Source organism: Penicillium griseofulvum, assembly GCF_001561935.1.
Source record: "Penicillium griseofulvum strain PG3 chromosome Unknown contig_80, whole genome shotgun sequence".
Taxonomy (NCBI): Eukaryota; Fungi; Ascomycota; class Eurotiomycetes; order Eurotiales; family Aspergillaceae; genus Penicillium; species Penicillium griseofulvum.
This window is the reverse complement of record NW_024467471.1, coordinates 2,527,835-2,554,597: the sequence shown is the minus strand read 5'-3', so window position 1 is coordinate 2,554,597 and position 26,763 is coordinate 2,527,835. Positions and strand designations below refer to the sequence as shown.

The following is a 26,763-nucleotide window of genomic DNA, read 5'->3' as shown; positions in this document are numbered from 1 at the left end:
ATCTCTCACTATGAGACCAATCGATAGCTTCCAAATCCTTTTCTATACCATTCTCGCACTTGCACACCTCAGTCGAGCAAGTGTCCCTCTTCACAGCAAGTCATTCGAGCATGTCTCACAAGAAGATGCGCCAATTCATGCGCGCAAGTCGCCAGACATCGACGCAATCTCTTTCCTCAGTTCCCGATCGCAAGACGAAGACAGCATCTTCAATGAAGCCGTCAAGATTATAGACTCGATGAAGTCTTCACCTTCATGCAACAGACTTGCTGCAACTAAACTAGTGGACTCGTGTCAAACATTTAGCGACGGGAAAGACGACGCGCAGACTGATACCTCAGACACCCTCGACCTTCTTCGATCTGTTTATGCCGCACGCCTGGCGTTGTGTGAGATCGACGGTGCTGGCACCCAAATGCCTCCCTCATGCCTTCCAATCACTGTGTCTCCGCCTCCACAGAAGAATCGATTCGGCTTTCTGAGTCGGCACGGGAAATCTGACCCTGTCTCGGATGAACCCCGGAAAGAATTATTGGAGCAATGCCTCAGGACGCTTGAGTCGCGACCCCAGTGGTGGACTTCTTACAGCAACAGTCGACAGAATGCCCTTGTGATCTGCCATGCCTCGCGAATGGAGACGGAAAAAGAGGAGCTTATTGAGCTGCACCGATCCATTGCCAAGAGCAGTCTCAAGCTCAACAACGGGCTTCAAGAGGCTCTTCAAGATGCAGCTGCACGGTCTGCGCAGCAGCAAGCGTTTATACAAGCTGTGCAATCTCTACAAGAGAAGATTGTGGCCGATATGGAAGAGACAGGGTCTGTGTTCAAAGGAACATTCGGCAAATTTCTTCGAGAAATGGAAGCTAGAATACGGTCCCTCCAAGATTCTATATCTGTGGCATTGTCAAATGTGCGGACTGGAACAGGGATCCTTGAGAAGGTAAAATTGGAACAAAGCCAATCGAAGATGAAACAGGTACTGAATTTCAACTAGGATATCCGGAATGCATCAGCCCAGGTGGTAGAACTTCAAGATGCTCTACAGAATGCACACCAAGACGCAATGTCTAGAAGCCAAGAGATGTCGCAAGTGCAAGAAACCAATGCCGTCGCTCAGAAAGATCTCGCCTCAGATATGGACAGAGTGTACCGGGGCATGCAGCAATTCGATGCTGCTATGGTGTGCTAAATATGGATTTACCCTTTGGTCTATACTGTCAGACTAACCTTTTACCCCTTTTCATAGGAATGGTTGACCAGTCGAATGAACATGATTCTGGAACAAGAAACCAGGATGGCAGAGGTTAGAATAGCTTTACACATATCGACACTCTCACTGACTTTCAAAGCGACTTCAAAACATGGAAAACTTTATACAGCAATCTGAATTAAAAGCAAGCGAGCTGCAAAAGGCTCAGAACCAACAAACAGAGGCACTATCGGCACAATCGCGGGCCCAAGAGGCCATTCAATTCCACGCGCAAATATCACAGGCTTTGCTGGCCAAAACTAGCGTTGCCGCTGCCAATTTGCAATCTGTCATCGACGATGCAGCCTACAAGTCCAAACATCTCCCGAGTTTTGGTATCGGAGGATCCTCCGCGTGGTCTCTCTGTGCTCTCCTACTTATCGTTATTGCGGCCCAGAACATTAAGATTGCAGTGGCATTATTTTTTCTTATATTAGGTATGTGTGTATCCTTCAGGATGAAGACTGATTGGTGCTAATACAATGTGGCTTAGGGCATTCTATTGCCATTACTATCTTCAAATTTCTCTAGTTATACACCCCTTACGTGGTTTACGAACCTGATTTCATTGATACCCCAGCGTTATTTCCTTTTTGCATTTCTACTTTCTTTTCTATTTTTCTATCCCTGACCTTTATGCTTGAATCGCTTATGCTTGGAATCTCGGAATTCAGTCATTACATATCTATAGCAAACAATTTGATTTATTCGGAACTATGTATCTCCCCTTTCCGCTAATGGTCTAAAAGGGGTGTTTTAGACAGATAAAATGTGTAAATTAGCATAGCCACAATAGCTGTTAAGAGGCCAAGATAAGCTGCGGGATAGGCCCCCCAGTTATACCACCAACAACCAATAGAAGTTAATCCTTCAGACATCGGAAACGAAGTACGAAATGAATTTAAAAAAACAAAAATAAAATAAAAAGCATAGATGGGGGTCACGTGGGACTAACTAGATCGACTGAGCGCTTCTCCTCCTTTTCGATTCGCAACACGTTCCTACATCTATCAAATACCCCTTAAACCCGACATCGTTGATCAAAATGCCTGGTGTTCGTGAGTGATCCCAACTATTCCCCTATACTCCCGACCCAACATTTGGCGTTCCTCGGAACCACAAGTACACAGCGCTAACAACCCCTTAGCACCCGACGCGCTCGAGCAAGTCAAGAAGGGCTTCAGGCGCTTCTTCAGCAGCCGCAAGAAGTCTAAGAAGCAACCCGCCCAACAGGCCGAGCCTGCTCCTGCTGCGACAACTGCTGCCCCCGTCGCTGCTGCTGCTGCGGCCAGTGAGACAGCTCCCGCGAAACCCACCGCCCCCACTGCCACTCCGGACTCTGCCCCAGGTATGACTCTTATCGCATATTTGCTTTGTTTGCTTTTTGACAGCCAACTAACTTGTTCATCTGTTATAGATGCTACCAAGGCGCCCGAGGCACAGGATGCGGCCGCTGCGGCCCCTGTCGCCCCTGAGATGACCGCTACTGCCGGCCCCGTCGAGACTCATTACGAGCCCGAGCCTGCTGCTTCTGCTGCTGCTGCTCCTGCCCCTGCCGCCGCCGCCGCCGCCGCCGCTGCTCCTGCACCTGCTGCGCAGCCCGAGGCCGCTGTTACTAAGCCCGAGGAGCCTGCTGCTCAGAGCGAGACCCCTGCTGCTAAGCCCGAAGAACCTGTCAAGCCCGAGGAACCTGTCGCTAAGCCTGAGGAGGCTGCTGTGAAGCCCGAGGAGCCCGTCGCTAAGCCCGTGGAATCCGCTGTTAAGCCCGAGGAACCAGTCGCTAAGACCGAGGCCCCTGCAACCGAGGAACCCGCTGCCGTACCCGAGGCCACTGCCGCTGCACCTGTGGAACCTGCCAAGACCGGTAAGTCAATTGTCCTAACGAGGTACAGGATAATGCTAATAGCGATGCTAGATGCACCCGCTAAATAGAAGTGTGAGTATCCACTCAATTGGCGAGAATAGGTCCTTTCTTTGCGAGTCTGATCTAACTTGCGAGTGCTTTTTTTCCCGCTCTCTATTTCGTTTCATACCCTCAGCGTTGTACATTATTCATTTCAGCGATGCTTTGCATGCTTTTTCCATATCGGTTTCGATCAGACGGCTCAATATCATGCAAATCATCCATTTAATACTCCTTGCGACAGTAAAACTCCCCGCTTAATTCAACATATTATGCTATTGTTGCTAACAGGAAAGGTGAAAATCAACACTCCCACGGGTATCATATTAAATCTATCATGATGCTAGATTTCATTCCTCCCCGCCAGAGGAATGATCATCGCCATCCGCCATGACAACATCTTCAACGCTGACACCCGCCGCTGCAGCCTTCTGCTCTCTGGCTTTTTGTCTGCGCTTAAGTTTCCTCTCGCGGTTCTTCCGAGTCCTCTTCTCAGCTTCATTTTCCTTAGCAGCCTGTGCGGCTGCAGCCCGCTTGCGCAGCTGTACTCGGCGCTTCTTGCCTGGCTTCTTGCGTGTAAGTGGGCTCTTCGAGAGAGGTACACCTTCTACCACGTAGACAGGAAGGCTGTTGGCCGGCCGTGGCATTTTGGTCTGATGTCGCTTGAGATGAATGACTCGCCAGGGGAGATGGCAGCCGGGCTAGACGTCAAATTAGCAGATATAAAACTAGTCATATAGATATTCACTTACCCAGACAAGCGAGTTGGCCCATGTCAGCATGTGCTCACCGCTAACAGCCATATCCTCAAATTGTTTCTTCTTTTCCGCTATCCGACTCTCGTCTTCGGCGGTAAGTTCGCCACTCCTTGTGCCTTGTAGAGAAGGTGTAGAGAAGTAATAATCCCACCCGCGGGAGGCTTTCACAAATCGTCCCTCGCCGCCTCCAGAGCCCGGTGTAGGTGAATGCAGTCGAATCCTCAATTTTTGAGTAGTGGGCACTAGTTTTTCCTCTGTACTTTTCTCATCTGTCTTGGCCGCATCTTCCGTTGATTTGGCGGGGGCGCTGAATAGCCGGAACTCGAATTCTTGTTCCTCATCCTCGTCCTCCGCGGGTTGGTTGTCCTGACTAGTTGTCTGCTGTGCATTATCCAGTTGATCGAGATTGAGTAGTTTTCCTAGCCGGGCGTATGCATCCTGGGCGACCGCGTCGTCTGGTGCTGGTGACGGCGATCGGGATGACGCTGGAGAACGCATCTCATCGCGGCGAACACTGTATAGATCAGATTAGTTGGTATATTAAGAAAGACCTGTATATATTGCTTGACATACCGCTTAGCATCTGGTAGATCAAACATGGTGTGTGTGGTGTGGAGAGGGAACAGATCAGATCAAAATGCCCAAGAAAAACGATGTTTCCACGGCTGCGGCCACGGCCTAATGACATGGCACGGGCCGCCCAGCCTCAACCTCCGACTTCGACGAAGTCCTTTTGTCTACAGTGTGACTCTCTACTGCGCCATTTGTTTCATTTCATATTCGTTTTCTGCATATTCCACATTCTTTACCTTCCGATAATCCCCTCTTCTCCAAAGGATACTCACACCTCAACTATTGGGGTTAATGCCTGTATCCATCTAGCGCAAACGTGCAAGACCATCCCCGGTTCTGAATTCCCGATCCCACTCATAAATGGGTATCTGTGCCTCCTGTCTCGGCGGAAATCGCCATGAATCTCCTGAGGTAAGTCCCAAGTCTGGAGCTAGGTTCACTGTCACCATGTCGCATGACCTCAGTCTGATGCGTGATGCGCAATACATGAGATGCTTATCAGCGAATGCAACGTCTAACCTTCTTCCTTCCAGCCTGAATCCGCCCGTCTACTCGAAGAAGATCCTTATCAAGCCGGCTATGGCTACGGAGCACTGAACCATGCCCATCAGGCCAGCCAGCCGGATTCAGAATACGTGAGACGTGAGAGGGAAGCGCTGGAATCCATTTGCCAGCGGACATCTGAGTGAGTAGAATACAATACTTTCATGGCAAAGACACGATCGCAATTTATACTGATTTCTCAGCTCCGTCATTGATATCTGGTCCCTCCAACCACAACCACACCTTCAACCCCAAGCAACCCTCCACACCCCGATATCAGCATCTCCAGTTCCATCACAAAGAACCGATAGAATAACACATGCGGTATCTACCCCGCGCACATCACCACCAAGTCGTCCCACATCAGGCACATCAGGCACCGTCCCGAAACACTGGGGTGAAGTTGTCGTGAACCCGAATAAGAAACGGTCTCGGGCTGATATCAAAACGGATGCGAATGTCAGCCATGATGTGTTTGGCGTTCTGAACGTCACCTAAAATGCTGGGGTATGCATCGCTGCACATTGACGATGACGCTGTACACGACAAAAAAAGGCGTGAGGATTACAAGCGATGCAGATAAGGGTACTGGAAGACCCGTTTTCATTATGTTCTTGCGCTGAGTGATTTTTTTGCATTGATCGCAGGTCGACTGGTTTTTCGCACATACATAGCCATTCCTTCTTTTCCCTCCATTCTTGGTCTGATAATACCCAATGGCGCAGACTTTTTCTTTTGTTATCAGATTTTCTTTGACATACCATGCTCTTTTTTCTACTGGCGTGTTTTGAGTTTCTTTGTCATATCATCTTGTCAGTTATGCACTGTCTGTATATTGTTTTTTAAGTACTGGACTTGATCATTTGTTTTTGCATAGACACCAATTCCAATTCATTATCGAATTACTCGTAAATTATGACTATGTACGTAGGTGCTGAAAGTGCCAATCCTTCTAGGGGGGTATATCGTAGAGTCAATTCATATAGAAGTTCAACTTTGGATGGGATGGTTTTTGTAGGCATCCTATTTGAAATTTACTATACACTCGATAGTTCATGGTTTGAAGAACCATCCCCATAACTATGAGAGATTTGGCATCAATTATTCAACCCATCACTCCACCAGTAACTACCGCAAATGCCTGGGTGGACCGAAATCGATAATAATAAGCGAGGAAAAAGAAAAAAAAATAGTCATTGATAGGGTAAAAAGAAATGGATACATGACAACTCCCCTATGATAGAAAAGAAAACGCCCGCTGATACCCAGCACCGTGATGGATATTGAAGAGAGGATGCAATATGTTCGTGTCGGGTCGATCCCGAGCCCGGAAACCTTCGCACTGCAAACTATCAGACATCGTCCATTGTGCCCGCAGGCTCTTCGCCGCCAGATTCATAGCTTCCCGCCGAGCTGAGCTCATCTTCAGACTCGGTGTCCTCGCCTGCTTCATCCACGGCTTCTTTGCTGGCGTATTTGGCAACATATTCTAATGGATTGTCAGTATGGCATAATACTGAACATGGTATTTTATTGTAACACACCTTTGACCTTCGCTTCGTATGCCTTGGGCTCACGCATCATCAGCGCTGCTGCCTCCCCGTTGAGTGGATCCGAAGGGTTGGGGTAACGGAGGAGCTGAGGAAGGAACACTTCGAAAATGTTGTGCATGTCGTACATTGGCGACCAGGTTTGGTTGATCACATCGAGGCAGACCGAGCCAGATCTATGTCAGAAAATGGTATTAACTCTGACACTCCACACTTCTCGAACCAACATTAACTCACAGCTCATCGATGTTTGGGTGGAAGATTCTGTTGACAAATCCGATGCTAGGGCTCTTGTATGGGTATTGATCAGGCAATTCGACGTGGATTTTCCAGTGGCCTCCGGTGAATGGTGCTAATAAGATTAGTATGATGTAATGTCGGTTGATTATGAGCGGCACATACTCTCTTCCGGGCCCTTAAATCGAACGTAGAATTCTTGCCTGTTGATAGTAATTGGTATCGGAGGCGTTCAAATGGTTCAAATGTGGATGGTAGGGATAAAATACATACACTAGATAACCAAAGTTAGCGTATAGATCCATAGCTGACAGAGAGCCACAACTTACTGTTATCATTGACCAGAGTCACCTCATAGTCACTCATCAGCCTAGATATACCGTCAGATTATTGTCCAACAGCTAAGTATGCCCGCCGAGGCCGACTAAAAAGGTGGGGAAAAGCGGCGCAAAGGGGATGGGGATTGTCGGTCGTACATCCTAGCTCAAGGTTAGTGGCTGTATATTTGGGATATCTTTGGACTTATAAAGCATACTTCATGACCTGTAGAATGAAAAACAAGCGTTATTAGTATCTCCGGCAACGCTGGGGGCTTATCGGACTATCCGCAACATTACTCACATCAGTCTCGATTCTGCGCTTTGGGCTACTCATGTTGGCGGTTTGAATAGCAATAGCAAATTCTTCGGAGATATTATCGGCTGTGGGCTTTCACAGCGAAAGCAGACCAGGAGCGTTAAAGTGCCGTGATCACTGGAGCAGATATTCGGAGTCGGAGCGGGGAAGTAAAGGGCGGGGCAGGTAGCGGACTTTGAAGTAGAAGTAGAGTAGTTAAATGGTGAACAGGGACTAGAAAACGGACAGAAATATCAAATCTCAGAGAAAGTTTCACTTCTCAGACCTAGGTAAACGAGACAAGGAGAAGAGAATCTTGGATGAATGATTTAGATCGGGCATGATGAGTCGATGACTCAGCGGCCGCCATGACGATGACTGGTATAGGTGGATCCATCAATGGATGTAGGTCCATGCCTCTAATACTTGCTTTATATTCACTCTAATAGTATTGCCGAGGGAATAACCATACCAATCATCGGTTAGTTATACGCCTGTAGGTTGCTAATTGCGGCTATTCAACATGCTAACGGTATCTGTGATGCAGAATCACAACCAGAACAGTACGGAAGCCGTAAAAGTCAGTCTGCGCGATTGAACGCTTTTCTTTTACAACATATATCATCTGGTCGAATCACAGTAATCTATGTTTGGCCAGAGAATCTATATGAAATCAAAATGGATAAGCTATACTTGCATGCTTTATTATCCTCTAGTTAAGTTAGATATAGTCACGTGGTGCCACGTGACAGGCTGCCCCAATGCCATCTTCTTCAGCCGAACATTTTTGGCTCTATTAGGACTCCTATAGGGGCTGGGTTATCCGTCATTGGGTTCATTGAGATGTACTCTAGATTACTCTCAGCAATTTTTCAATTATAGTCAAACATTTCTCAATTACTGCCACAATAGGAAGCTCCACTGCCTCAAGTGGACTACGTGGAATCAATATATTCAGACACCTACAACAGGACAACTAGCGTACAATGAAAGAGGGTGGGGTTAAAAAACCCCCTATCCATGTATTCCGTGGGATCTGTCAGTGACTACTGAACTCCAAGAGTCCAGTCACCAACTTATCAGGACTCGCACGAGAACTGGCAGTTGGATTTGTATTCGGACCTTCGAAGGCCTCAACAACTTGCTGTTGATGATATCGATATAGGACTTGAATAATCTGAATATCAGTTGATTTAAGACAATATTACAAACACTTCAACCAAGATTCCACTGCAGTGTCATTTGATATGTCTTCTTTAATATCCTTTAGGGTAACTAGTCGCAAATTATAGAACAGGGCAAAAGGCACAGGCCTGACAAGTCGACTTGTCCATACGAAGGTTTACTATCCATATGACTAAGAAACAAATGAACAGTAAAATATGACTAGGATATGTTGAAATAAGACCATTGAGTATAAGCAAAAGTGCTCAAAACTACCAACGAGAATACATGTCATACATGCTTCCCCATCCTTCAGGATCATCATTATGACCTGTAGGCTTGTTATAATTTCCAGCACCCCGAACAGTCCGTCCCATTGCCACCAATCTCTTAGAAACCTCATTCGCCTCAAACAAACTGACAAGTCTTCTCTTTCCAGGCCGTTCCCGAGCCCGTTCCTGACACACCCGAAGCATAACCTTTTCTTTGTCGTACTTGACCCTGGCACCGGGAATGAAGAATTGAGGATCACGCTGAACGGCATGTTGCCACTCAGGGTGTGTGGCCGAAGATGCCGGAGGACTGACAGGCGGCGCAGCGGTACACTTATTGACCCAGGCGTCAACTACCATCTCCATGGGAGTCGTACCAGTGGCATTCTCCCGGTACAGCATATCAGGACGACGATCGAGGAGTAGTCCAAGAACTTGCGGGAATTGTTTCCTGGCAGCATTATGCAGTGGTGTGTTTCCACCTGCGTCAAAGAGTTCGAGATGCTTTTGGCTGGAGTCAGCCAGGTCCAGAATAACGTTTGTCATAGATGTGAGTATTTCATCCTCAGTCTGAGGACTGTTAGGGGGCCGAGGGATGACCGGATCCTCTGGCGTAAACTGGGTTTGGGCCTGAAGCCAGGCCATAAATGGTGTTCGTAGGCCTCCACTGGCGCGTTGCATGAACATTGTCTGCAGGAGTTGCTTATCCAGCAGGTCTGTGAGTCTAGTGAAGCGGTTGGAGTTCTTGCAGGGTCGATAAGTGTCTGAAAAGAGGATTAGGTGGAGAAGATTGCGCGCCTCTTTGTCGCGCGCTGCTTGATTGGCGCCGGCTTTGATCAAAATGCGCGCGAAGCGGACCTTATGGAGGGACATGGCCCAGGCCAGGGGCGTCAGTCCTTCTGTTGAGCGAGCCTCCATGCATTCGGGGTGTTGATCCACAAGATACTGAACCAGACGGACTGTTTCGTCGCTTGGTTCGGACATAATTGCGAAGTGAAGGACGAGGTTGTCTTTTATATGGTCAGCTGGGTTTGTCAAATTTGCTGAATAGATTGAACACTTACTTTTTGCTTGTAACCAGGTTAAGAGTGTGCCTTCGAGTCCGAGCTTGGACTGGGTCAATCGTTTAACTCTCTCATCATTCTTCTTCGAATTGAGATACTCCATGTAATAACGAGCAGGCGCGGTACCAAGGAAGAACTCTGTAGCTGCCAGGTTACCCTGACGAGCCGCAGTCAGAAGGGGCGGACGTTGTGACTGGGCTTTCATCGGTTGGTCTCGGCCAGCGTTAGCCCAATCGGCACGCTTGGCGCCACGAATTGACAGCCCAGGGTAGTATTGAGGCTCTTTCTTGTCCTCAACGCCACAATCATCACTCAATTTTGCGAGTGGGAGGCCAGCTCCAGTCATTTGAATCAGTTTCGCAAGGCACTCGGTACGTCCAAGTGACATTGCAAGCTCGAAGTCCTTAGACCTTACTGAAAACTCGATCTCTCCGGATGGATTGGTGCTAGCGAGGTCCAGTCCAGTCTTCAAGAGGAATTCCAAAAGAGGAATGTTGTTTTTGTAGACAGCATATCTCAATAAGCTGTCAATATTGGGAGATTTGTCTCTCTTATCCCAAGATTCTTCGTCCTGATATTCGTCCAAAAATAGGAAGGCATTGAACTGCGCCTGAAAAGCAGAAAGGGGGGAGGTATTGCTCTCAACCTGACTGGTAACTTCACCGATGTTTTCGTATGTGAAGGTATCATCAACAACATCACTGACTATGTTAAGGCTATCGTTCTCTCCATCTGAGTCGTCGTCAGAGGCATTAGAGTATTCATCGGTATCGATCTCAAAGCGCTTCCGACCGTGTGAAACCTTCACCTTGTACTGAACGTGGAGAATTTGAAGGATAGCCCTAGCGACGGCGAGATGCCCGCGCATGATGGAGATTAAAAGGGCAGACAGGCCTTGATTGTCGCTCACAGCGATCTCAAGGGGTTCTTGGTCATTGAGAGATCCCCACTTGCCCAGTGTCAAGGTTTTGATGGTATCAATGTCGCCATTCCAGGCCGCTTCGAAGCTGTTATATTATGGTCAGCAGAATGATCTTAGACTGTGGGGACAAGGAGGGGATACGTACAGTTGCAGGTATCCATCACGAGCATTCTCAGTGATGGCTGGTACATTGAAGTTAAAGGTGACTTCCCAAGGCTTAGGAGGGGGCAGTTTAGTTTCAGTTGAGACGTAGGCTGGGGCCGGCACGGGAACCTCCTCCTGGGGGTGAAGCTCGTCCCATGTCTTTGCACCTTTTTTAAGCAAAATGAACTCCAGCTTCTCGTAGTCGCGAATCAACTCCGCAATTACCGCCTTCTTCTCGAATAAGCCAGGAGGATCATGCTTTTCGGATTCAGCCTTGTCGTTTGCCTCGATCTCTCGGTTTGTCTTGCGTACGCTGCGGAGCAGGTCCTTTGCGGCGAACATTTTGTAGCTACCAGACTGGAACTCCGACAAATATGTCTCGTCATTTGGATCAAGTGGTGTCTTAAGATCATGGGAAGGGTATTTGCGCCCGACAAGGTATTCACGGAGCGTTTGCAAAATCTGACGCGTGACGTCCAATACTGTACGGCCCTTGTCTTGATATCTCTCCTTGATGGAAGTGCTATCGCTGTTAGGGTCGACCCCCCGATTAAGCAAATCAATGGCGACTAAAGGAAGATCATTGTCAATTGCCAGCAAGATTGGCTGCTTCACACTGGCCTTTGCTTCGTCTTCGATTGTGCCGCCGTAGTAGGCGTGCGGTCCTTTAGCTGCCTTCACAGCCTTCACAAGCTCCCCTAGGTCAATCTCCGGGTGGGCACCTGCGTTCAGCATCTTGGCTGCTGCCGGGGCACTCTTCGCACTTATTGCAGCCATCAATGCCGAGGAAAATTCTGGTGTCCACTTCGAGCCCTTGAGTACCAAGTGATTGATTGCCCGCTTTACAGCCGGCTCATCATGCTGCATGTAGATATCCATAATGTCAAACTTGTTGGAATGGGCAAGGTAGTATAGCGGTGTCTTCTGCTTGAGATCTGCTTGGGCTGGTGAAGCGCCGAGATTTAGAAGGGTGTGGGACATTTCCTTTGCTTTCTCAGATGAGAGGCAATGGACGAGAACAAGATTGAGAATTGCAGCCTCGGGTGTTCTGTAATGCTCATTCATAATTTTGATTGGCAGCAAAATATCGGCCCCAAAGGACGCGACTAGCTCTTTCACGGCCTCCGTGTGACCATGGAGAATGGCGAGATGCAAAGGAGCAGCACGGCTATCCCATGCAACAACATTCACGTCGTAGACATCCGGTTCGAGATCATTCTCCTCGAGCGTATCGTACGTGCGCAGATCCTCGTTCTCCTCGCTATCGACCTTGACGTAAGAGGCAGAGGTGTGAGACATGGCATCAGTTTGGTCAATCATCTCAATATCTTCATCCTCGTCTGTGCTAGGCTTGGTCTCTGACTTGTCGTTCTTTTTCAGCGATTCCTGCTTCGTGGCTTCCTCTTCTTCATTCTCGTTGCTCTTTTTGAGTAGAATTCGGATGATCTCAACGTGTCCCCGGGCAGCGGCAAGATGGAGCGCAGTCTTTCCATCCGCCATACGGGGAATCATGCGAGCACCGCCATCAATAAGACATTGGACAACTTCAGGTGTCGAGCACATGCACGCGAGTTGTAGCGGTGTCCGCCCAGTGTAGTCGCGACGATCTGGGTTGGTGCCCTCCTCCGCAAGGAAAGCTTTGACAGAGTCTACATCGTTTGCCACGATTGCCTGGCAAAGTTTCTCGGTTTGGCCAACGTAAGCCATTTCTATCATGTCTGCATTAGCGCATAATCCAGGAATAAATGAGCATGTCGGACAATTCACTCACCGGTCCAATCAGTTTCAGTGATGGGATTAAAACTTCCAATTTCCTGGCGACCTGGATCATCTTTGATGAAAGTAATATTACCAGAGATATAAATTTTGGCCTCCTCTTCGGCAAGCTTAACTTCCTCCTCGGTAACAGCCTTGGGGCAGAAGCCACAGCAGTCACCAATGACATGCTCTGCCTCGCCGAAGAATGCCGGATGACGATGAAGATAAACAGCACGGTCTTTGGGCTGGTTCCATTGGGCGTTCAACAACAGATCCTTGGTGTAAAGTAGCTTCTCAATGCTCCTGGCATTGAATCTCCGGCCATAAGGAATAGTCTAGAAAGTCAGTAAGAGTTAGGAGGAAATTCGCAGTCGCAGTAGATGTACGAACAAAAGTATGATAGTCAGAAACTTGATCTTGCTCTTGCCATTCAGGCACCTCATCTTCCCAGTCGTCCTTAAGATTACCATGCAGTGCTTTACCATGACGACGTCGCAGATACAAATCTAGAGGTGGACGACCTCGTTCCTCACGCCTCTTTTGGAGATAGTTGTCCCGGTCATCAGACCGAGGAAGCTTTTCCAATACCAGAAGTCGTGCAAGTCCTTCAGTTCTGGTAAAGCTTCTCTCGAATATAGTCTATCAGGAATTAGTTTTCCTGGCATCTTATCCACCTAATCAAAGGATTGAATTCTCACCGGGTCAATCTTTGATCTATCAAGAGCAGGCCAGAAAACCTCGAATCCTCGGTGCGAATACTTGGAAAGACGGTTCTCATATGATGGTGATCGTCGAGATAGATCAATCTGATTCACTTGCGTGATGTATGCGGCGATTGCACGTGGGGAGGCGTAGACCTGACTACCATCATAAGCCGCGCACGAAGCATCGACGTCAAAGCCAGTGAGAATCTCAGCGACTGAGCGGTAGATGCGAAGCACGATTTGCACATGGCGATTCGGATACTGAGAAGCAATGGTAATCGTATTCTTGGTCCGAATGGTCGTGGTCTCATAGAGGATAGTGTTTTTGATCTTATCCTCGATGTGCATGATCTTCTCGAGAGCTTGCTCCTCGTTCAGGCCATACAAGAAGAGGTCCACATCTGACGCCGGAGCAAACTCATCATGATAGTACTTGCGAAGACCACGCTTGGAATTGCGGTACTTTTCCGGCACAGGCAAAAGTGAGGTCACGACAGCGCTACCAGCAGCGACCACATTGGACCAATCAATATCACTCAATGAGCCCTCTGTGAAGAGTGCAAAGTTGTTCTGGAACTCATTCAAAGATAATACAACTGCCGCAGAGCCATGTGGTTTCCGGTCCTCTGCACTTAGTGGCAAAAGATACTTCTCCGTTTGCTCTGGTGTTTCCGAGGCAAGGTCCCGAGATCGAATAGAAAGATCTGTGGAACCTTTCTGGTCATACAGCGGCACAATGTTGACATAGTTACCTTGGATTGATGTATGAGATGGGTCTTGAGCAAATTTCTTGCGCAAAATAGCATCAAACTCGTTGTATGGCTGAAGCAAGTCTCTCATGGGCTTCTCTGGGTTGGAGTTGACATACTTCACGAAGTCATTGTGCGTCACTGGGAGGGAGGGCAAAGAAGTCATTTTGTGTAGTTGCAATAACTAATAAGAATGCTGAGGTGAATACATGGCAAAAGCTAGGAGCCCATGAAGTATAAATACGAAGGCCAATGTTGATCGATATTGATGATCTTATCAAATCCTTTCCACTTTGCGTTAGCGTCCAGGCATCCTTAGGCAACCTTAGGCAACAGATCCACTATTGCCACTTTTTCAACCAATCGCTTCCCTCTCCGTACAACCACCAAATCTCAACACAATTCTACTTCGTATTCAAACCCCTGAATTTTCATTCATGAGACACCAATTCACCTGTAGAGTCATACATCTCGGTTGGAAGCCTAGTTGCAGGCCCTACGTACATGCAAACAACAAGTCGGTATGCACGATGCACCAAGTATTCTTTATTATCCCTCAGCGGTTTGTGGAAAGGAGGTGAGGAAATAGTATGCTGATTGATTTACTCGGGAACTCTATGCGTGAGCAATTGAATATGGGGTAAACATAGCTCTCCTGTTCTTGCTATCGTGTACTCTATGGTGGTATGAGGCCAACAATACATACATATATTTTTGCTTCATTGCCATTTCCAGAAATGTTACTTGGTCATTAATCATGGGGTGTTCTTAGGGCCCATTTCAAGTATGTAGACTAGAGGAAGGGAAGTAAATATAGAAAGCCTTCAGGGGTTACTGTGGAAAACTAAGAAACATATATATTCAACAGGGGCAGACTATACCGCTTGCGAAAAAGCATTCTGTTTGTCAAATTTATATCTAGGCTACTATGTGATAACTAGACATATATATAATAGTGACCTTTAGTGCCTAGGTAGAACATGAGCCATGCTAACACCTGTACTACTCACACAAATTCTTGCGAACTAAACAGGGGAGCCAAACAAGAGAGAAGAAACATTGAAAGATAACACCGTAACAGACGCGACTTCATTCATGAGGCCGTATCCAAGATGATCAAGATAGGGATGATGGGAAGTCAATTTAAATCGGATAAGAGAATGAAAAATAAACCTATACCATGAATTGAACCAATCCAGTCTTGTCTAGTCCTCAGTGCTGCTCCTCGGCCGGCAGTTGAATCTTTACTGCACCCTCCGCCAGAGCTTTATTCTGGCTATTCTTGCTAGCGATATAGGAATTAATATACTCAGGCACTTCAGCGACCTTACTATCACCGCTTGGAATCGGGGTTCCAAAAGTTTCCCAGACCGGAACAACACCAGTCCAGACACTGCTGGTGACCTGCTCATTGGCCGAGTCCTTACGCTCATCCGAAACACCACCATCACGGATCTTGCCGCTACCATCCACAATCTTTACCTTCAGGATGACAGTCGACTGCATCTCAGCACGGTCCGGCGGCACACGCGAGTGATCCCAGCGGTCCGCAAGGACAGAGTTTGTGATCATTTTCATGGCCCAAAGTTTCTCTTCCTCATCTGTGACGAGGGTCGCGTAGCCGTGTAGGATGGCAGAGCGGTAGTTGTAGCTGTGCGAGTTGGGCGTGAGCGACAGGATGAGACCGTCTATTTTGCTTGCTGCCACGCAGATGGGAAGTCCCTCGCCATCGCTGCAGCTGCGGGCTAGGTTCATAATACGCGAGCTGACGTAGCCATGGAGATAGCACTCTAGAGGCTCGTCGATGCCTGCGGAGGGAAACTCGAATGATCCCATTTGTCCAATCATTGGGAGGATTGCCGGGAATGGGTCATCTGGGCCTGGGTTGAAGGATACATGGAGAACCTGGGAGTCATTGATGATTGAATGGATTGGACCCAGGTCATATGTGGCTAGAATGTAGTGTTAGTTGATTTCAATGTATTTCTACATATATTTTGTACCTCGATGCTTGTACCGGTTGGCGGTGTTGGAAACCCTCTTGGGGTAGGTCAAGGTTCGTCCCATAATGTGTATGATAGTCTGTAGAATGCGTTTGGCAGTTAAGAGAAGCAAGTAAATGACGAACTAAGCATTTAAGTAAATAAATGGTGAGTCAATACAGGTAATCCGATAAGCTAGGGCGCGCCTTTGAACACCCTTTTTGGCAGGTCCATCCGTGTAATATTTCCCCGCAAAGGCTAGACTGGCCCCGGGGGCCATGATGGATGACAGGTGCACAGATCTATTGAAGTAAGAATGATACAGGGGACGTGGACAGCAGAAACTCCGATGCGAAACGCACCCGTGGTGATTGGCCCACACCGCCGACTGGATCGTCCACGGGGGTATCTGGCGATAACAACTCCAACAATTTACTCTTATCACTTACTTTTTGGGACCTTGAAGCATGGCGGCATGCAGGTCTATTGTTCGCCAATGCGCTGTACATTTGCGCTCAGCGAGGCCTTTGAGCCATTCATTACGCCAATTGCCTAGATGCAACCCTCTTCCTCGCAGTTACGCTACCTCCGTGGCCGCCGCGGAACTCAAATTCGGCCAGCCGTTGCATGAGACACACCCCCATATGCTTAGCCCGGGCGAACGTGCGTCATTATCTGTTCTATTGACTTGTTTTTTTTTAAATATATATTTATTTACCTGATTATCTTTCGTTTAGTGACGCCTGGAATCACCGCCCTTGAATATGCGCAACGTCGATCGAAGCTCGCCAACAAGCTACCTAAAGGCGCAATTGCGGTGCTAGCTGCCTCGGAGGTCAAGTACCGTGCGCAAGGTATCTTCAATGAGTACCGCCAGGACTCTAATTTCTTTTACCTAACGGGTAAGTTTGCTCGCAGGCTGGTGATGCTGCGGAGGACACCTGCTAAACGTTTGCACGTTGGATAGGATTCAACGAACCGAATGCACTGGCGATTATCGGCAACGACGGCTCTGGCGATAACCATATCTTCCATTTATACGTGCAGGAAAAGGATCCTAAGGCAGAACTCTGGGACGGGGCGCGCTCCGGCACCCAGGCTGCTGTGGATGTCTTCAATGCCGATGAGGTGCGAAGTATTGGTGGAAGGATCAAACGAATTGTTGAGCTGATACCGAGAACAGACAGGAAATATTGAACGCATTGGAGATATTTTGCCGAGCATTATCCAGGGAGCAACGGAGGTTTACTCGGATATCCCCACATTTGATGGCTCTAGGTCATCTTTGAATCGGTACCTGTATGGGCCAACAGTCGCATCAGAAAAGTTGAAGAAGGTCATCGATGGCCGCAGGGTCAAGCCGTTGAAGCATATGCTCAATGAAATGAGGGTGTTCAAGAGTGAGAATGAGGTTGTACAGATGCGCCGACTGGGACAAGCGGCAGGGAGAGCTTTCACCGAGTCTATGCGACAGGGCTTTACTCGCGAAAAAGACCTCTATTCCTTCCTCGAGTACCAATTCAAGGTCAATGGTTGTGATGGGAACGCATTTGTCCCGGTTGTTGCGGGTGGGCAGGTAAGTTTTTCGACATTCTTTAAGCTGGATTTGATACTCACAGACCTAGAATGCCTTGGCTATTCATTACACCCGAAATGACGATATATTGAAGTTCGTATGCCTTTTCTAAACCATTCGGAGACTCTGCTTACACTTAATTTTAGGGATGGCGATTTGGTTCTCGTTGATGGCGGTGGTGTAAGTTGAGCTGAACTCAATATTTACAATTTCAGGTCACTGACCAAACTGCAGGAATGGGGAACCTATATTTCCGACATCACTAGAACGTGGCCTGTCAATGGCAAGTTCTCTGATCCCCAGCGGGATCTGTACAATGCTGTGCTCAACGTGCACCGGCGCTGTCTCGCTTTATGCCGCGAGACCTCCAATCTTTCTCTAGACAAACTTCATGGCATCGCCGAGACTGGATTGAAAGACGAGCTCAAGTCGCTTGGCTTTGATCTTTCCGGCAATGTATGCATCCAAGCTCCTTCCACGTGGAGTATATTGCTGACTCTGACTAGGCACTCAATGTTCTCTTTCCGCACCATCTAGGCCACTACATTGGTCTGGATGTTCATGACTGCCCTGGGTATTCTAGAGGCTACGACCTGAAAGCAGGTCAATGTATAACAATTGAACCGTTCGTCCCTAACCTTCTTCCCCGCAGATCTGAAACATGCTAATCCATGCTAGGGGTATTTATGTTCCTGACGATGAAAGATGGCCTGCCCACTTCCGCGGGATCGGAATTCGTATTGAGGATAGTGTTTGTGTCGGAGACGAACACCCGATTGTTTTAACCCCAGAGGCTGTCAAGGAGGTATGTTCTTTTAACATTATAGTATTACCTATATTTACCCATCACTAACTTGTACTAGGTTGAGGACATTGAGGCACTGCGTAGTTAGATGTGATGTATAGGGTAGCTCGTCAGATCCCTCAAATTCCCATGTACAATAGCATAATGGTCTAGAAAGATTATATACGAGCCCCTTTATTTTCCTTTAGTTTGTTTCCTCCGAAGTATAATCTATATGTCTGAATTATCCTTGCCTAGTTCAGATACTTTGTGGGTGGCTGGTCTGTTGTTTGGGGGCTGTTTGGAAGGCTGGTCTTTGAGGAGGTTGGAAATGATATATCCGTTTTATCAATTTGTTAAGAAGAGAAACATTAGACAAAATAACAGAAAAGTCGAAAATGAACTAGTAAAGAAACGAAAAAAAAAAAAAAAACAAAATTGTCGCGGTCAAAGAATGCAATGTTGATGTTCATGCTTCGCGCTCTGCCGTTGGTTGTCAGGCCTCCGCCCAAAACAAACTGAGCTCCACACCACACGACCTGCTTTGCTCTTCTTTCTTTCCTCCAGGTCTTCCACCTCGACTTTCTCTTCTCCCACCTTCGAGTACTTCGATCTCTTCTACTCTCTTTTGGCTACTTGCTGTTGTCTCTTAGGATACAATGTTAACTCTCTGATCTCCTCTAACCCTGAAAAGACGTGTTAGTAACGCGTACTCTTCACCGAGTACCCCTCTTTGATATTTGACTATTTGTCACTCTACAACATCTGCACGCGTTCTCAGCCCTGGGAACCTGTTTTCAAATGGCAACTGTCTTCGTATCTCCCTCGCCACGAACCTCCATGACCATGGCTACTCGCCGTCCACTCGCAAACGTCCCGAATGCAACCAATTCTCCACGCAGGGCCGAGCTAGTGCTTAAACGAGCTCGACCTACTAAAGTGGAGATGCCATACGGACAACCACCACCGAAAAGACAAGCGATGGAGAATATGGAATACGAACCTCGCTCTACCACCTGCCAGACCACGACCACGGACTCGAAACTCTTCGCGAGACGATCGAACAATGGCAATCCTAGTGCATTTGAGAAGAAGCTTGTCGCAGCTAGGGAGAAGGAACGTCAACCGGTGGTGAAGAATGTCAGAGTTGAGAAGGCTCCGGCAGATACCATGGACTCCATTCGCCAATGGCAGCGGCACTATCGGAAGGCGTTCCCCCAGTTTGTGTTTTACTTCGATAGCATCCCAGAGGATGTCAGACGGCGATTCTCTCGCCAAGTCAGTGCTCTTGGAGCTGTAAGTCATACTTGCCCCACAGAACATTCAGTTGGCCTTGGTTGCACCTTTTGTCCCCGATCTTCAGTAATTGAACACCTCCCATTAGTATATTGTCTAACCAACTTCAATACAGCGTGAGGAGAAGTTTTTCTCGCGTTTAGTGACCCACGTTGTGACTTCGCGTACTATCCCTCCGGAATCAGCCACCCCAACGGAGCCCGAATCTACTGAAAACGCTACCAACGGCGATGGTAACGTCCAAACTGTCAACCCTTCTCTTTTGGAGAGAAACGGCGAGACTCACCTGCATGCTTCATTGAAAACCGAAACGCGTCGTGACCAAGCCACTATGGACATTCTGCAAAGGGCTCGGCAGATGGGCATGAAAATCTGGGCGCTGGAAAAGCTTCAGCGTATGATCACTACCATCAATGACAGTGACATTGGTGCCCAATATGAACAAGCCGCTCGGAACAAGGCCGCCGGTGGTAACGCCGCTAACGGCAGGGGCGAAAATGACCTTTCGAGGGTTCTGCGGCAAGAACTACTCAACGGACCGTCGGATCGTGATCCGTTGACCTCAATGGAAATGATCATTTTCAAAGGACCATTCGTGTACATTCATGACATGAACGAGAAGACCAAACCGGTGATGGTTCGAGAATACTCCCGAGTCGCTAGACGGCAGGATGGGTCTTGGCCACAGTTCCGAAGCGCCCCCCTCGGAAAGTGTCCTTTCATAGATGAGCCCCCAAGTAGAAAGGAATATGACCGACACCGATTGCGTCAACTCCACAAAGAGAAGAAGGCTGCTTCTCAAAAGGCTGATGGAACTCGTGATGCTAAGACAAAAGCAGCTGTGCCAGTTCAAGTCCCTGAATCTGTGACTACAACAGAGATCGCACACTCCCAGCCATCGGTGAAACAAGAGGAGCGGGTTTCGCCTCCAATCCAAAATGACATTCAGAGGCCATCACTTGAAGAAACTCATGAACGAAAGAGTTCTGAAAGCTTTATTCCTCCTCACTTCCCTCGGACTGGACCCTTTTATGCCGGTCATGAGCCAGCTGCCTCAGGTGTTCAGCCGTCTAACATGACATCCGCAATTCGCTCACAGATGATCTCATCTACTGCAGCAGCACCTGGTGCGAAAGCCGGCCTTAGCAAGGAAGTTCATGGGCTCAAGCGAAAGGTTCTTGAGAAGGGAACAGGCGGGTTCGCAGTAGGATCGATGGCTGCTCCTCAACGCCGCGGGGACGTGACTATGACAGTTCCGACGAAGAACAACATTAACCCTGCTGGAAAGTCCAACATTCCCCACAATGAGGATGAACTAAAGCAAGCTGAGGTGGCTGGCTCAAAGCGACAAAGGGATGACAAAGATGAACAAAAGAAGCCCGAACGTCGCAGAGATCCCAAACCCGGCTATTGCGAGAACTGCAGGGACAAGTTTGATGATTTTGAAGAGGTATGATCCAAGTTGTCCCGTTGCTTGTATTTATGAATACTGACCAATCTTCTAGCACACTCTGACTCGCAAACATCGCCGATTTGCCACGAACTCGACGAACTGGGCTGAGCTCGATGCGTTGCTCGCCGAAATTCAGCGTCCCCTCAAGGGCGACTATGAATATGATGAATAGATCTGCTGTTCCTCACAGCATTCCATGATTTCCTTTGGACCTCGATCTTCTCTTGTTTGCAATCTTGCATCCTAATGCAGGTCGAGCTTTTACTTTCAAGTTAGCTTTCTCCTGCCACGTTGAAATTTTTATTTCCGTCGTGCCCGATTTGAACCTCAAACTCGCATAACCATACCCTCGGCATCGACACATGCATGGTGGCGTTTTCTTTTTTCTTTTTTAAAATATTCCTTTCTCTTTTCATGCATCAGCGGTACCAGTCTCTCAGACGGTCTGGTCTCGTCTGCTTATCTTGACCTCGATGGAGGTCGTCCACTCCTTTACAGCATCTTCACTTCTTTCATTGTATTGAATATCCGATTTTAAACCTGCATCGCATCACCTTCGATGTCGTGAACCGACCTCCATCAACCGCCGACGGCAATTTTGGATAATTGCATTTCCCATGTCGCCCCATCGTCGACGCTGTTTGCCTCTCATGCAATCAGCATGTGCTTTACGGTCTTCCATAGTGGCCGGTTACGATATACCGAAGGTATAATGAACGATTTAGCATGAACTGAAGGGTTCCGAACCTTGCACTGCACTTCATTCTGACACATCGTTATCCCCATTTTGGTCCTACGGGGCCATGTTTTCTATCTTCATCAGCTTTTCCTTGTGTCTTTTCACTGGTGGTGTCTTGCTTCCCGATGGCTGTGGTTTCTTACCCAGCGTAGACGGCCGAGTCTGTTGAGACGTTTCCTTTCTCGTGACATTACTTACCTGAATAAGCATTTATTTCACTCTATGATCTGTATGCAGTTTGTATCGTGCTAATTGAAATTGTCTGCTATCAATGAATTCTTGAGTAAACAAACATCACCCCATAGAAGGCCCCTCACCTAGCCAAATGCGGTAATCACCTCGGCGAGCCATAAACTGCAGGCGGTAAGATTACAGCTAGGCGGTGAGATTGAAGTAAAATCATCCTCATGCTTCTTAAGTTCCAAGATGTCAACATAATAAACGCTACATATTGGACATTATTTTAATAAAGGGACAATTATCATACTCACACATATCTACTAACATCAGACCTGAGGCATTGCGCTGTTCCTAAGTCCTAACAATGAGTAGCCCCGCAAAACATCTCGGTACCCGGCCCCGTAATCAGCGGCAGTAAAAGAAGATCTTCAACTTCGAGAATTTTTGATGCTCCCATCTACGCCGCATAACCCAGCACGTTAGGTCCGGACAGAAGGATATCTGAACAAAGCCGCAACTCCGGAAATACTCCTCGATATAAGATATCATGACCTCTTTTTGCCTTTCCCACTCGCGCACCTGAAAGACTTCAATTCGCCGCTGAGGTCATCGCCATTCCTTTGTTATCGCCACTACAGCTCGGACAATTACAACTACTGCATACAGCATTGCATACTGTGACATATTGAAACATATACTCACTGCAGATAGTCTATTCTGATATCGTGCAGCACCAGGTGCATCGCACCATTCCATTTTGCAAAATCATACCACTCAATGGCTGCGCCAGGCTATGCGCTGCGGCGCACAGCACTGGCTTCTTCGTCGTTGTTAAGGATGGGAGTGATCACCGCTACCCGAACACAAGCTATACACTTCCTCCGCGCCGGCCGTTGTCTTGCTTTGTCCTCCCATGTACCGACACCATACTCCCTCTCGCAAACCCGACATAGTTCCTACTCTGGGCCGGCATCGAGTGAGAATGGAAAGGCGCGGAAGAAGGTTACTATCCAGACGCTTCAGAACATGTACAAAAAGGGGGAGCCAATCACGATGCTCACGGCGCATGATTTTCCCAGTGCTCATGTGGCTGATGCGTCGGGAATGGATATGGTCTTGGTAGGGGATAGCTTAGGGATGGTAGCTCTTGGACTGGAAAACACGACGGAGGTTGTTATGGAAGAGATGATTCTCCATTGTCGGAGCGTGGCGCGGGCAACCAAAGCCGCCTTCATTGTGAGTTGCCAGATTCTTTGACGGGTGAGCGCCAGAGTACCACGGACTAACAGCCATACTTCAATTCTAGATCGGAGATCTACCGATGGGGTCGTACGAAGTGTGCGCAGAGCAAGCTATTGAGTCATCTCTGCGCCTGGTCAAGGAAGGCCGCGTGCACGGCGTCAAGCTAGAAGGTAGCGAGGAGCTCGCGCCCACAATCAAGCGCATCACACAAGCTGGTGTTCCGGTGGTGGGCCATGTCGGTCTCACGCCACAGCGTCAGAATGCCCTCGGCGGCTTCCGCGTGCAGGGCAAGACAGCTGTTAGCGCAATGAAATTACTGCGCGATGCACTCGCGATGCAAGAGGCTGGCGCATTCATGCTTGTGCTTGAGGCGATGCCGTCAGAGGTTGCATCGATCATCACGCAGAAGCTGCGAATCCCGACTATCGGTATTGGCGCTGGGAATGGCTGCTCTGGGCAGGTTCTGGTCCAGGTCGACATGACTGGAAATTTCCAGCCTGGTCGGTTCGTGCCGAAGTTTGTTAAGCAGTATGCGGATGTTTGGGACGAGGCTGCTCGTGGCATTTCGCTGTATCGTGACGAAGTTAAGAGTCGAGCGTTCCCTTCGGCCGAATATACATATCCCATTTCGAAGGATGAGCTCGCTGGGTTCCAGACAAAGGTGGACGAGGCCTTCCGGGAATCATGATGCGTCTTGCTGTCATCTTTTTGTGTGGCCATTTCTTGCATCTTCTGTATTAAGCATCATCATCATTTGTACATATCATCATTCAGCGGTTCTCGCTGGTTGTTTATAGCGTGCTTAGCCAAATGCTGGCGTCATTGAATAAGCGACAATCAATTGATCGTCCGTCTTGAAACACTATCACAAAGTTAGCTTTCAAATTATCGAGTATGCGGGAACAGTAGAACAGTGGAGCCCAAACTCACCCTCCACAGTCCACCCATGCCTTCATCTAGCCCGGGCGCAAACACACTATTAACATAGCAAAAGACAGAATCGGTTTCTTTGCAGTCCAACTTCTTGCGTAGAAACTTGACAACCGTTTCGAATTTCTGCGAAGCGCTAACCTTGAATACCCGATTTTTTAGAATGGGCGCCGACGGTAGAGGCTGAAATCGAACAGTAACTGGATACCCCGTTAGTTGAATTCTGCCATATGTTGACATCGCAGTCATCTGATCCAAAAGATCGCCGGAGAAGAGGGGTGCTACCTTTGCCCGCATCAATACTCTCCACGTCCGCGAGTGCCTGGTGCGCATCACGAGGTAAATTGGTCAGCATGACCGATGCAGACATATTCATCGGTAGATCGGCGCCATGTTCGTCATCTGGAATCGGGGCGTTGGCTGAGCTGTTGGGCGGTGTGCCTGAGCTCTGGGGCTGGCGCGGGCTTGGACGATAGCCGAGTGTGCTTTGTGCGGTCGGACTAGGGGATTTCTGTGGAGAGCGTGGAGGAGAAGATGGATCCATGATGTATGATGTATAAAGAGCAAGATGGGGCAAGATGGGATGGAGTGAAGTTAGGAGTTGAGGGGAGATCCTTAACGCGCTTAAAGTTCGGGCTGTGGAACGTGGAACGTGGGGCTACGCTTAAATGTAAACAATGACGATTCTAATGTTATTTACTCCATATATAAATAGTATATTTTATTAGCACAAAAATGAGTATTTAGCATATATAGCTATCTATATAAATACATCTAACAGAGGATGCTGTTGGTGGATTCTTCAACTCTAAGCAGTGGATTATGTGCAACTTGATCCTAGTTCAAATACCTGAATAGAAAGCTACTATGTAGGATCTACAGAAGAAATGATATCCGTTGTATTGAGGGTCTACATAAACAATAACTACCAAATGAAGTGGAGCGCTCTATAGTATGTATATCCCATAGTAAGGCGGAGTAGCTTTCAGTCTAATCTTAGACTCGGGCTTGTCAGTGTCACATCATAGATCAATAATATCCAATGACCTAGAATTCAGAAGCACATATTTACCCTGCATCAGGATAAGTTGAATGTCAGGGTCAATCAGCGTATATTACTGTATTTCTATAGACCCTCGGCGCCAGGTCAAGTGACATCCATGATTCATTATTATGTCATAACTATACGACAAACAGCTCTTCGAGCTCATGCACTTTGTGAATGCATTGGGATTTCATCGAGTTTTACAACAAAACAACCATACTATCCGAATAAAGCTCAAATGCAAAAGGAGATATCGCAAGAAAGCCATCCACATAATCCCTTCGCCCATGTCCCATCACCCCCACGCTCCTTGTCATCTCATATTCACCATATCAAGAGGGATAGTGACAGTGAAAGGGATCCTGAGGGCCCTCACATCCTAGATGGACTAACTAATATCTTGCCTTGGTGGAGAAAGTCGACACCTGAATGTGAGGGCAGTTCTCATCCACAAGAAACGACTACAGACTCCGACCAGTCAGATCACACCCAAGGAATTACAGGCAACAAAAAGGCAGATAGAGCATCGCAGATCTTATTCACAAAGAATTATGGGAAATTTAACAAAGTCATCCATTACAATGACACCAACACCGTTGAACTATACAAAAAGAAAGTCCCGGTACTTGATCCGACATCCCCAGAGAAATTCTCGCAAAGCCATCTGCTGGGAATACCGAGACGTAATTCTGCATCCAATACAATTAAGGAACTCTATGCAGTCAAAGTGTTTCGCCACACCAAAACCACCCTCCCCCTGGGTCTTCAAAATCAAGGTCCAAATATTTCCCTATGCCACCCAAATATCGTCCCTATCGTCAACATTCTCTACAATAGGCAAGGAAATCTGTGCCTTGTCATGCCATACTATGCTGGGGGCGATCTACACTCTTTCCTTTCACGAATGGAACCGAGAGAGCACCCGTCTACTGAAGAGTTGGACTGTTTAGCAATTCAAATACTGCGCGCAGTGGCTTTTTTACATGGAAAGAATATTGCCCATGGCGACATAAGACCAGAGCATATACTCCTAACGGCCCGGGGGGCAGTGAAAGTGGGTGGCTTTGGTCAAGATGAAAACGCAATTCGTGAACTAGCCACACTGTCCCAAAGTGGTGATCTTACATCGTCCTTTTCGGAAACAGACCCTCACTCAGCTCCAGATTCTGAATATAAGCCGATTCTATGCATTCGAAGAACGGTCTCAGATCCGAGTATTCCATATCTTCCCCCCGAGAGGTTTCCTGGTCGTGGCTCTCGCCCGCAAATCTATGCATATCAGGATATCTCCAATTTTAGAGCCGGAGATATATGGGCATGCGGCATAATCT

General features: G+C 47.8%; 11 protein-coding genes across 11 annotated transcripts; 6 read left to right on the top strand and 5 right to left on the bottom strand.

The window, feature by feature from the left end:
• Positions 1 to 10: 10 nt before the first annotated feature.
• Positions 11 to 1,780, top strand: PGRI_019530 (uncharacterized protein; the record flags this gene model as incomplete). Its single annotated transcript, XM_040789666.1, has 5 exons — positions 11 to 940; positions 995 to 1,180; positions 1,247 to 1,303; positions 1,350 to 1,686; positions 1,743 to 1,780. The coding sequence occupies 5 exons, from the start codon at positions 11 to 13 to the stop codon at positions 1,778 to 1,780; spliced, it is 1,548 nt and encodes a 515-aa protein (XP_040646619.1).
• A 514-nt stretch (positions 1,781 to 2,294) lies between these two features.
• On the top strand, positions 2,295 to 3,181 carry PGRI_019520 (uncharacterized protein; the record flags this gene model as incomplete). The annotated part of the gene is made up of 4 exons (XM_040789665.1): positions 2,295 to 2,307; positions 2,397 to 2,597; positions 2,667 to 3,113; positions 3,165 to 3,181. The coding sequence occupies 4 exons, from the start codon at positions 2,295 to 2,297 to the stop codon at positions 3,179 to 3,181; spliced, it is 678 nt and encodes a 225-aa protein (XP_040646618.1).
• Positions 3,182 to 3,502: 321 nt separating this feature from the next.
• PGRI_019510 (DUF2011 domain-containing protein) lies at positions 3,503 to 4,509 on the bottom strand (the record flags this gene model as incomplete). Its single annotated transcript, XM_040789664.1, has 3 exons — positions 3,503 to 3,853; positions 3,905 to 4,424; positions 4,484 to 4,509. 3 exons carry the CDS (start codon positions 4,507 to 4,509, stop codon positions 3,503 to 3,505), a joined length of 897 nt encoding a protein of 298 aa, XP_040646617.1.
• A 334-nt stretch (positions 4,510 to 4,843) lies between these two features.
• Positions 4,844 to 5,524, top strand: PGRI_019500 (LAMTOR1/MEH1 family protein; the record flags this gene model as incomplete). Its single annotated transcript, XM_040789663.1, has 3 exons — positions 4,844 to 4,894; positions 5,017 to 5,168; positions 5,230 to 5,524. 3 exons carry the CDS (start codon positions 4,844 to 4,846, stop codon positions 5,522 to 5,524), a joined length of 498 nt encoding a protein of 165 aa, XP_040646616.1.
• Positions 5,525 to 6,378: 854 nt separating this feature from the next.
• On the bottom strand, positions 6,379 to 7,467 carry PGRI_019490 (E2 ubiquitin-conjugating protein UBC8; the record flags this gene model as incomplete). The annotated part of the gene is made up of 7 exons (XM_040789662.1): positions 6,379 to 6,515; positions 6,571 to 6,752; positions 6,814 to 6,928; positions 6,979 to 7,011; positions 7,143 to 7,183; positions 7,349 to 7,356; positions 7,435 to 7,467. The coding sequence occupies 7 exons, from the start codon at positions 7,465 to 7,467 to the stop codon at positions 6,379 to 6,381; spliced, it is 549 nt and encodes a 182-aa protein (XP_040646615.1).
• Positions 7,468 to 8,864: 1,397 nt separating this feature from the next.
• On the bottom strand, positions 8,865 to 14,371 carry PGRI_019480 (uncharacterized protein; the record flags this gene model as incomplete). The annotated part of the gene is made up of 6 exons (XM_040789661.1): positions 8,865 to 9,874; positions 9,929 to 10,935; positions 10,996 to 12,703; positions 12,766 to 13,087; positions 13,143 to 13,391; positions 13,451 to 14,371. The coding sequence occupies 6 exons, from the start codon at positions 14,369 to 14,371 to the stop codon at positions 8,865 to 8,867; spliced, it is 5,217 nt and encodes a 1,738-aa protein (XP_040646614.1).
• A 1,046-nt stretch (positions 14,372 to 15,417) lies between these two features.
• PGRI_019470 (pyridoxamine 5'-phosphate oxidase family protein) lies at positions 15,418 to 16,272 on the bottom strand (the record flags this gene model as incomplete). The annotated part of the gene is made up of 2 exons (XM_040789660.1): positions 15,418 to 16,157; positions 16,209 to 16,272. 2 exons carry the CDS (start codon positions 16,270 to 16,272, stop codon positions 15,418 to 15,420), a joined length of 804 nt encoding a protein of 267 aa, XP_040646613.1.
• Positions 16,273 to 16,831: 559 nt separating this feature from the next.
• On the top strand, positions 16,832 to 18,656 carry PGRI_019460 (aminopeptidase P family protein; the record flags this gene model as incomplete). The annotated part of the gene is made up of 10 exons (XM_040789659.1): positions 16,832 to 16,850; positions 16,925 to 17,089; positions 17,155 to 17,315; positions 17,371 to 17,763; positions 17,813 to 17,856; positions 17,910 to 17,943; positions 17,998 to 18,219; positions 18,270 to 18,388; positions 18,442 to 18,568; positions 18,627 to 18,656. 10 exons carry the CDS (start codon positions 16,832 to 16,834, stop codon positions 18,654 to 18,656), a joined length of 1,314 nt encoding a protein of 437 aa, XP_040646612.1.
• Positions 18,657 to 19,348: 692 nt separating this feature from the next.
• PGRI_019450 (protein serine/threonine kinase activating protein nimO) lies at positions 19,349 to 21,468 on the top strand (the record flags this gene model as incomplete). The annotated part of the gene is made up of 3 exons (XM_040789658.1): positions 19,349 to 19,843; positions 19,959 to 21,293; positions 21,349 to 21,468. The coding sequence occupies 3 exons, from the start codon at positions 19,349 to 19,351 to the stop codon at positions 21,466 to 21,468; spliced, it is 1,950 nt and encodes a 649-aa protein (XP_040646611.1).
• A 1,524-nt stretch (positions 21,469 to 22,992) lies between these two features.
• Positions 22,993 to 24,145, top strand: PGRI_019440 (3-methyl-2-oxobutanoate hydroxymethyltransferase ECM31; the record flags this gene model as incomplete). The annotated part of the gene is made up of 2 exons (XM_040789657.1): positions 22,993 to 23,451; positions 23,522 to 24,145. The coding sequence occupies 2 exons, from the start codon at positions 22,993 to 22,995 to the stop codon at positions 24,143 to 24,145; spliced, it is 1,083 nt and encodes a 360-aa protein (XP_040646610.1).
• A 114-nt stretch (positions 24,146 to 24,259) lies between these two features.
• Positions 24,260 to 24,931, bottom strand: PGRI_019430 (ubiquitin-like protein ATG12; the record flags this gene model as incomplete). The annotated part of the gene is made up of 3 exons (XM_040789656.1): positions 24,260 to 24,319; positions 24,388 to 24,587; positions 24,673 to 24,931. 3 exons carry the CDS (start codon positions 24,929 to 24,931, stop codon positions 24,260 to 24,262), a joined length of 519 nt encoding a protein of 172 aa, XP_040646609.1.
• Positions 24,932 to 26,763: the final 1,832 nt, after the last annotated feature.